Genomic DNA, 9,629 nt, shown 5'->3' with positions numbered 1-9,629 from the left:
GTCTTGTGGGTCGAGTTGGGCACTAAGTCTCATTTTTCTTTATTTTATATTAATTTTTATAAAAAAAAGATTTTGATACCAACATAGGTCATGTCAGACTCCCACGAGCTTGAATTTGCCCCCGACACTTAGCTCAAAGTAATGAGTCATGACTAATGCAATTCTTAATCGAGTGAGACCCGACCTAACATATAAAAAATTGAAGTGATAATTAACTGATCATTTTATTTCTAAGGACGCCATTCTTAACGCCATTAAATAGCCTTCATTTTCAGAGTGAACCATTCAGCTATCAAGTGTCCACACCTTTTAAGTTTCAGTTACTCTCCAACCCCCAACTCCCTCCTACCTTCACTTCCATATCCACACTCTTCCACACGAAACGATTATCATCATCATCATCTCCACCTAGTCGGCAAATCTCATACGAAAAAGCTGGGGGCAAAAGTTTCCTGTTATTTAGTCATATATCTTTATCGTTCTACGCTTTAATACTATTATTATTATTATTTCTTACTTAAATTTTTCATCTAAATTTTAAACGGATTGAATATGTTGTAATAATTATAAAATCGTAGCAACTATACAACATGTGCTAGTGATGCAGGGGATCCCAGTTTTGACACGGGAGGCAAGTTCACTTTGTGCGATCGCAGCTGCAGCCGCCAACTGACGATATTAATGAAGCGATGGCAATGGGCAACCGTGTCTGTACTGGATGTTCGTCGCCTTTGTTGATGGTCCTCCTCATTTATCGCGCTCTTCTTCCCATCTACCTCCATTAATGTGGATAGTTGTCGCTGGTTGCGGCTCTTTAAATCTTCTCTCTCTCGCTCATCATTTGGATCAAAATCTGTGATCGGAGATCGAGATCATGTCGAGCAGAGCGCCGTTGCCACAGTTCTCGAGCTCGGTGAAGCTCAAGTATGTGAAACTCGGGTATCAGTATTTGGTCAACAACTTGCTCACGTTTCTGCTGGTGCCGGTGATGTTCGCCGTGACTCTGGAGGTCGTCCGGCGGGGGCCGGAGGAGTTGCTGGCCCTGTGGCAGGCGCTGCACTTCGATCTCATCCAGATTCTGTGCTCGCTCTTCGTGATCGTGTTCGCCGGCACCGTCTACTTCATGTCGCGGCCGCGGCCGGTGTACTTGGTGGACTATGCCTGTTTCAAGCCGCCGGCGTCGTGCCGCGTGCCGTACTCGACCTTCATGGAGCACACGCGGCTGATCAACTCCGACGAGAAGAGCGTGCAGTTCCAGATGCGGATCCTGGAGCGGTCGGGGCTCGGCGAGGAGACCTGCCTGCCGCCGGCCAACCACTACATCCCTCCGAGACCCACCATGGAGGCTTCCCGGGCCGAGGCGCAGCTCGTCATCTTCTCCGCCATCGACGACCTGCTACGGAAAACAGGGCTGAAGCCCAAGGACATCGACATACTCGTCGTCAACTGTAGCCTCTTCTCGCCGACGCCGTCGCTGTCGGCGATGATCATCAACAAGTACAAGCTCCGTAGCAACGTGCGCAGCTTCAACCTCTCCGGCATGGGCTGCAGCGCTGGGCTGATCTCCGTCGACCTGGCGCGCGACCTGCTGCAGGCGCACGCCAGCTCCAATGCGCTGGTGATCTCCACCGAGATCATCACCCCCAATTTCTACTCCGGCCACCAGCGCTCGATGCTGCTGCCCAACTGTCTCTTCCGGATGGGCGCGGCGGCGATCCTGCTGTCGAACCGCCGGCGGGACGCCCGGCGAGCCAAGTACCGTCTGGTCCACGTGGTGCGCACGCACAAGGGAGCCGACGACAGGGCATACCGGTGCGTGTACGAGGAAGAGGACGGCGAGGGCCACTCGGGGATCTCGCTGTCGAAGGACCTGATGGCGATCGCCGGCGACGCGCTGAAGGCGAACATCACCACCATCGGCCCGCTGGTGCTGCCGATGTCGGAGCAGGTCCTCTTCTTCCTGACGCTGGTGGGGAGGAAGGTCTTGAACACCAAGTGGAAGCCGTACATCCCGGACTTCAAGCAGGCGTTCGAGCACTTCTGCATCCACGCCGGCGGGCGGGCGGTGATCGACGAGCTGCAGAAGAACCTGGAGCTGTCGGAGGAGCACGTGGAGGCGTCGCGAATGACGCTGCACCGGTTCGGGAACACGTCGAGCAGCTCGCTCTGGTACGAGCTCAACTACATCGAGTCGAAGGGGAGGATGCGGCGGGGAGATCGCGTGTGGCAGATCGGCTTCGGCAGCGGCTTCAAGTGCAACAGCGCCGTGTGGAAGTGCCTGCGGACGGTGAATCCGCCGGTGGACGGGCCGTGGGCCGACTGCATCCACCGCTACCCCGTCAACATCCCGGAGATCGTCAAGCTCTGATCATAATTCGATCGTAGCCTTCGCCGCCGCCTCCATTGCTTGTTTTTTCAGATATCAATCGTGCATGTGGTTATATTAATTAATAGTTACAAATCAAGTTGCAAACGAATACAAATCAGAGTAATAACTCAAAGTCATCAACAGACGTGGTGGTAAAGTCAACACTCAGAGTCGTCTAAGCAGTCCAGTCAATTGGACCTTTGGGCCGATCCGAGCCCAAGTCCTCGTAGCTCGGTCGGGAAAATCCTGAACCGAGCTGTTTTAGTTTGATTCAGAAGTATACGGTCACATGGAGCAATCTAACCATCAGGCCTTTCGATTGATCGGATCTTGAGTCCTCCAAAACGCCGAGCCAAGTCTTTAAAGAGGCCATGAGCCCTCAAGGTGGTTTACATCATTTAGTCGAATTGATCCCCTTTGAGATGTTAGAAGGGACTCAATCGGCATAACATGATGACGTATTAATGATGTATCAGCTCAACATTTTCTTTTAACATTTTGTTTAACCGTTGTCAGGGAACTAAGAAAATATTCCTTATATAAATTGTACATCGAAAGTTTCTACCTGACAAAGCGTAGGAATTACAAGTCTATTCTAGGAAAGGTGTCAGAGTAGATTCATGTAAAGAGAAAAAGTAAGGGTCTCCATCTATAGATGCAAGTGCACGACTTCGCTATTAAAGTTTATTATTTAGTGTTATTGTTCTTCAACTTCTCCACCACCGCTTGCTTTATTTGAGCGTCGAAATGTCTGAGTTAGGACCCCTCTCTAGTCCGATGACTGATATTTTTTTGTTTCTAGTTCTTCTCCTTAATACGCTGATTCACTTACAGAACTAGGTTCCTCACGTCCAAAGTCTCCTTGTGGTCAACAACGAAGCCAATTGTCCAGCACGCCATCATCCCTGATTTCAAACATGATCACAAAGGATCATGGATCATCTAACAATGACAAAAGCCGCTGTAGGGCATGATTCCAACTACTACTCACTGTAGGGTATTTTTCTCGCGATGAAAATTTTGAAAAGTTAACTGTTGGGTGTGGATCTACTTGTGCTTTCAGATTTGCTCGTGGTTAGTTTGCTGCTGGACGTGGATCTACTTGTGCTTTTAAATTTACTCGATGAATGAACTCGGAGAAAGCCAAGATTAATAAATTGATAAAATAATAATAATAATAACACCAACAATAACAACAAGTGTGTATAAATTACACTTCGGCGAACTAGAGGAAAAGCCGTCTACCTACCTTCAGAACAGAAGTTGATCAAAATCGAATCATTAGTGTTGTAGCAACTAAGGACAATAACTACTATAATTGTAGCAACAATCATAAGCTATTATAACTATTTTAAAATAATTTTAACTAATTTGATTTTGTTAGATAGTTTGAGTAATTTTAATTGAATTCATAAATAATATTGGTCACACCATAAATGCTATAATAACATTAGAATCTTAGTTTTTTTTGGAATGAAACGTATGCAAGAGGGCATCCTTCTGAATTTTGCACAAATATATCAAGTGTTCAAACACGCATAGTCAAAATAAATTGATTTCGACAAGGAACAAAAGAACCCAAAAAAAAACCTCCTCAAACGCTATACCAAAGATTATTGACATCTTCATCTCAGTTTTCGATATGTGCAGTGCTTATTCAGGAACAAGATGCTATTCACATGTGGTCAGTCAATACTGCAGTAGTGCCGCGAAGTTTTGATCGATCGTGCACTCGTCTCACCGAAGGGGCTTTTCCGATTCACCTGAATGCAGAGAGAAGATGTCGACTGGCACTTTCGTGCAGTTGTGCACACTTGTGCCACTGAACTTGGAACGGCCTGCTCGATGGAGCTGGTCGAGATAGATCACTATGACAGTTATGTCATCGTGGAAATGGCGCCGTATTCCCTTCTCGATCTGTCTGATATCGTTGTATCGCATCTCTCGTTTTCTTGCGGCCTCACAAAGAGCAGCTTTCACCAACCTCTTTGCTATTCCCTGCATTGGAAGAACATCTTTAGAGACCGATAGAGAAGAATTCTAGAGATAAGGATCTAAACTATCTACCGTTCTTGGGTTCTTGAAAACTATTTCGGCTGCGGCTTCATCACTTAACTGCTCCCAGAGTCCGTCCGATGCAAATATCAAAAATTTGTCGTGCGGCTTGAGCTTATGAACTTTTATCGATGGCTCTGCGGTGATGACAGGCCTTTTCAGTCGAAGAGGAGACACGATTTGCTGGAACATTGGATCTTCACCGAAATCAGGTTTCTTTAGGTAGATATCTCCGATAGACCTGGACACCTTATCGAGCAAGAAGAAAAATTTACTTTTAACATTCAAAAATGACAACTTTGCAACTTATACATTTGAGTCGCCAATGGTAGATCAAATTTCATATGGAAGAACATGCTTGAAGTTGAAAGAGTATACGGTTTGCAACTTATTGAAATTGGATTTCTTTAGCTAGATATCTCCAATAGAACTAGACACCTTACCGACGAGCAAGAAGAAGGATTTACTTTTAACATCCAAAAAATGACAACTTTGTAACTTTTGCCCATTACATTCGATCCCAAAATGGTACATCAATTTTCATACGGAAGAACACGCTTGAACTCAAAAGAGTATACAGCTTATTGAAATTGGGTTTCATTAGGTCCAATCGACCTAGACACCTAAAGAGCAAGAAGGATTTACTTAACATTCAAAAACAAAAAAACATTTACTTTGCAAACTTAAGGCCAATACATTTGAACTCCAAATGGTGGACCACAATTCATACTAAAGAACATTTGCAACATATTGGAATCAGGTTTCATTAGGTAGATATCTCCGAACGAACTAGACACATCTAATGGGCACAAAGAAGGATTAACTTAACATTCAGAAATGACAACTTCGCAACTTATGTCAGATACATTTGCATCACAAACGGTAGACCAAATTTCAAATGGAAGAACATGCTTGACTTTGAAAGAGTATATCTCCGATCAACCTAGACATCTAACGAACAAGACGATGGATCAACTTAGCATTCAGAAATGATGATTTCGCAACTTATGCCCGATACATTTGCGTCCCAAATGGTAGACCAAATTTCGTATAGAAGAACATGTTTGACTTTGAAAGAGCATACAGTTTACAATGAACATAAAGGGGACAATTAGTACTAGTATTTCGGTTAGTATTGAGTTCTAAAAGACAAAGTTTATATGCGAATTTGTCGAATTAAGTTATGATAATTCAGGCATTACAGTCGTTTAACAGAAGATATATCATCTGAATAATTCAATTGTATCATAAGATTGTTAATAATCACCAGAAAAAGAAGCTGAAAATGACTGAAAGGTAGCAACTGAACTTGGCAAAAGGAAGAAGAAGGCCATGGTTTTGTTACCTGAATTATCCCTTTTATTCGCCAGGCGCCGCGAGTGTGGACGATGATCTGGTCATCGTCGGGATGCAGCTCCAGCACCTCCCTCCTCACTTCCTCCACCGCCACGTTGTGGTCTGTCGACAGCCGCTCGGCGACCACGGACTTGTTGTTGCCCAATCTTCGGCGGCCGAGGACGGCCCTGGAGTCCCCTAGGTTGGCCACGTAGACAACGTCGCCGGCGATGGCGCTGACGAGGCAGCAGGAGCCCACCGCAGCCATCTGCGGCAGGGTCGGCAGGGACCTCCTCACCAGTTGCATGAAGTCCTCCTCCGTCGCGCGGAAGGCCTTCTTGATCACCTCCGCCGATACGCCGCCGTGCTCCGAAGCGAACCCTAGAAAGATCAGACATTGATGAGATTGACGCGTCAAGATTCGATTTTGGCGACGGAATCGACGAGGGGAGGAGGAGGGCAGTACGGTCGAGGTAGGGGAGAAGGCGATCGCTGACGAAGCGAGCCGCCTCGGGGCCACCGTGGCCGTCGAAGACGCCGACGAAGGTGCCGGAGGGGGAGGCGAGCACCTGGCCCTGGTCCTCGAGGGATTTGTTGGCCTGAACGACGGCCACGGAGAACTCACCGGCGCTATGGGGCTCGAGGCCCACATCCCACATCAAAACATCCCCGCTGCCGCGCCGCCCGAAGCACGAATCCAGCATCGCCGCCCAGTTTCAAGAACCAAAAAGCCAGGACCTTTCTCCGCCGCCGCCGTCACCTCCAACGCAGAGAGCTTTCCTCGAAAAGGAAACCGCCCAAAGGCCCGCCTTTGTAGCCGGCGCCGAAGGCGACGGAAAGCGAGAGGTGTGAAAACAGAGGCGGTCGACGCTGAAAGGGAGGAACGTTGAACGCGTGGAGGAAGCAAAGTGGAAGAACGATTTGGACTCCTCGCGACGCCTTTCGTTTGACTCGCTGAGCCGGGAGACGCCCATTGCGAGCTAGCTGGTTGGTGCGGTTGGTGAGCGCTAGCACATTGTTTAGCATCAGTTGCAGTGGTAATTCTGAGGGCGGTAAACAAGTCTTCGAAATTTAGGGTGTTTAAATTTATTTGATGAGATAGTTGAGCTAGAGCTTAAAATGAATCAAGCTTTTGAAATGAGCGTTCAAGCTTGGCTTGGTTTATTTTTTATGAGCTTGGACTTGTTTGAAGCTTGGCTTGAGCTTGGTTCGTTTAGATGTTATCAAACTCTTAATTCAAGCTTGGTTTGAGCTTGGTTCGAATTTGACTTAAGCTTGGTTCGTTTAGATATTATCAAACTTTCAATTCAAGTTTGTTTGATTGTTTGAATTTTTTTAATTTTTTGATTGGTTATTAAGATTGATAATTTAAATTTATTTATTTATTTTATTTTATTTTATTATTTATTTAGCATATTGAAAAGAATTTTATTAATAAATATGGTTCGTGAACATTATTCATGAACGTTGTTCATGAATATTATTCACGAACATTAACGAGCTGAACATATATGTGTTCAAACTTGTTTGTTTATCTTAACGAATTGTTTAAGCTTATTTGTTTAATTAATCTAATGTATATTGAACGAACATAAACAAGCTCTTAACAAACTGAACATCAAATTTATTTATGAACGTTTGGTTCATTTATAATCCTAGTAATTCTGAGGAGAGATGAGAAAAAAACAAGACAATTTACTTTAAAAGATAATTATTTTTTTAAAAAATTATTTATCTTAGTATTTAATTTATAAAAGAAGTACCAACACTCTGATGATAAGACATCTTAAATATTTGTTTTTTCAGATGGGTAGAGATGGGATATTAACGGATAATTTATTTTAATAGATAATTGATTTAAAAATATTGTATATATTTTTGATTTATATTAATAGTCAATAGATCAGTTATCCTAAAATTAATCACACTATCAATTAATAATAATAATAATAATAAATTATACTAGAAGGAAAATAAACAAAAAGCTGGAGTAATTATGGATCTTGTTATAGACAGCTCAAATCCTGTCTGCAAAATGTAAATGAAAGGATGAACCATTTTTCGTTATTGATGGAGAGATGGTCTCATGTATAAAATAAATAAGGATCATCAACTCTCTATTAATGATGGAGAGTGGCTCATTTTTTTGTCCGCGTTTTGTAGACCACGTACAGGATCCGCGTTATGTTGTAGAATGATTTGATTTTAAGGATAAAAAGAAGAAATGGTTTGATCCTTGGGCGTTCGATGCAAAAAGGATTTGAGGCTCTTGAATAAAAGAACTCGAGTGTACATAAATGAAGGTTTGATCGAGAGGGGAGATCATATAAGAGGAGAAGGTATTAATAACCGTTGCAGAAGGAACACCATAATGAGAGTCTTTATTTCACAGTAAGGATTTTTTGATCCGTAAATTATAGATCAGGGAATGATCCACTGATGTGAACCCTTGATTTAGATGGACCTCATTTTTAAATAGATGGGGTCTATCTAAATCAAGGATCCTCATATAATGGATCATTCCTGATCCGTAAATTACGGATCAGATGATCTGCTCTTATTATTTCAGTAGAGGAGATAAAAGATACGATGATTTTTTTCTAATAATCTTTTTCACTCCATCACGTATTTATTCTGTCTCTCTCAATAAGTTTTAGGGCAATTAAAAAATCTTTCTATAAATCTCAAATCTAATCTTAAATGCTCTTATAGACGCATTGGATGATGTTCTTATTTAAGCATTAGAGGAATTATGCTGGTAAAAGCCGACTCCCTCTTACTGGGTGCTAACTTTGAGAAGGAAGAGGAGCCATTTGTTGGGTTAGGAAAGAAAAGGTGCACTCGATTTTTTATTTTTTTATTTTTTTTGCAAAAGATGAATATGCCCCCAGATTTTTTGATGGCGAACATCTCATATGTTAGCCATTAGATCATCCCGAAAGGATTCAATTTCTTGATCTATAAACAAGTGGATTAGGAGATAAGGACTATTTATAATTATAGTTGAATCGTATCAGTGATCCGGGTATAATTGATTATGATTTTTTCTTAGATTTATTATTCCCTTTAAATTATAGTTTGGGACGGGACGGGTGGTCAGAAGCCTCCGGCAGTTCTCCGGCCACCCGTCTTTACTCAAATTATAACCTGGGGAGGACAATGAATTCAAGAAAGAATTTCAATTAATTACAGTCGGATCACGATCACGATTACGATCAAACCGTAATTACAAGTGGTTCATCGCCTGGTACACAAGGGCGGAGCCAAGTTCAACGCCACCCCGGCTACAGCCCGAGGGCTGATAGCATATTTACTATAGATTTAATGTGATTTAATGTCGGAGATTCCAAAAAAAAACAAGAGAGCAAAAGGAAGTAACCCGGGGGATGACATCGACATTATCGCTTGTCGCCCACCACCCACGATCAGCCTGGGTAGATCACTCGGGCTGACTCCGCCATTGTTGGTACATAATAATTTTTGTGGACAAGAGTGTCTCCCACTCATCATAGATATCTAAATTTTACTATAATATCATTATACTACATTAGAATTATTATTATTTTTTAAATGTCTATTTGTACCCGTGTTATATGTACAATATAAATATATAAATATATGTAAATTAATATTAACAGATTTTTTTCATAAAAAATTAATAATTTTTTTAAAATTTACTATTCTCAATTTATCTGAAACGGGATGATTGATCTAGTAAAATCTCTAATCACTTCTCATTAAAGTCAATTCATAAAAGTCTTTTAACATGATTCGAATTAAAGTCAATTCATAAAAATCTTTTAACTATATCTATACACTCAAATAATAGTAAATTGAGAGTAAGAATTTTTAAACTTACAAAGCTTGTTAT

At 42.5% G+C, this 9,629-nt stretch overlaps 2 protein-coding genes across 2 annotated transcripts; one reads left to right on the top strand and one right to left on the bottom strand.

The window, feature by feature from the left end:
- Window positions 1-832: 832 nt before the first annotated feature.
- Window positions 833-2,479, top strand: LOC122024685 (3-ketoacyl-CoA synthase 6-like). Its single transcript, XM_042583357.1, has one exon. It carries the CDS (start codon window positions 875-877, stop codon window positions 2,366-2,368), a length of 1,494 nt encoding a protein of 497 aa, XP_042439291.1. The 5' UTR covers window positions 833-874; the 3' UTR covers window positions 2,369-2,479.
- A 1,370-nt stretch (window positions 2,480-3,849) lies between these two features.
- Window positions 3,850-6,666, bottom strand: LOC122023640 (probable protein phosphatase 2C 63). The gene is made up of 4 exons (XM_042581868.1): window positions 6,225-6,666; window positions 5,769-6,139; window positions 4,436-4,672; window positions 3,850-4,366 (listed from the first exon to the last, which is right to left on the bottom strand). Exons 1-4 carry the CDS (start codon window positions 6,460-6,462, stop codon window positions 4,106-4,108), a joined length of 1,107 nt encoding a protein of 368 aa, XP_042437802.1. The 5' UTR covers window positions 6,463-6,666; the 3' UTR covers window positions 3,850-4,105.
- Between the last annotated feature and the right edge of the window lie 2,963 nt (window positions 6,667-9,629).

Source organism: Zingiber officinale, chromosome 9B (assembly GCF_018446385.1).
Source record: "Zingiber officinale cultivar Zhangliang chromosome 9B, Zo_v1.1, whole genome shotgun sequence".
Taxonomy (NCBI): Eukaryota; Viridiplantae; Streptophyta; class Magnoliopsida; order Zingiberales; family Zingiberaceae; genus Zingiber; species Zingiber officinale.
The sequence above is the reverse complement of the archived record's forward strand: the minus strand, read 5'-3'. Positions and strand labels throughout refer to the sequence as shown.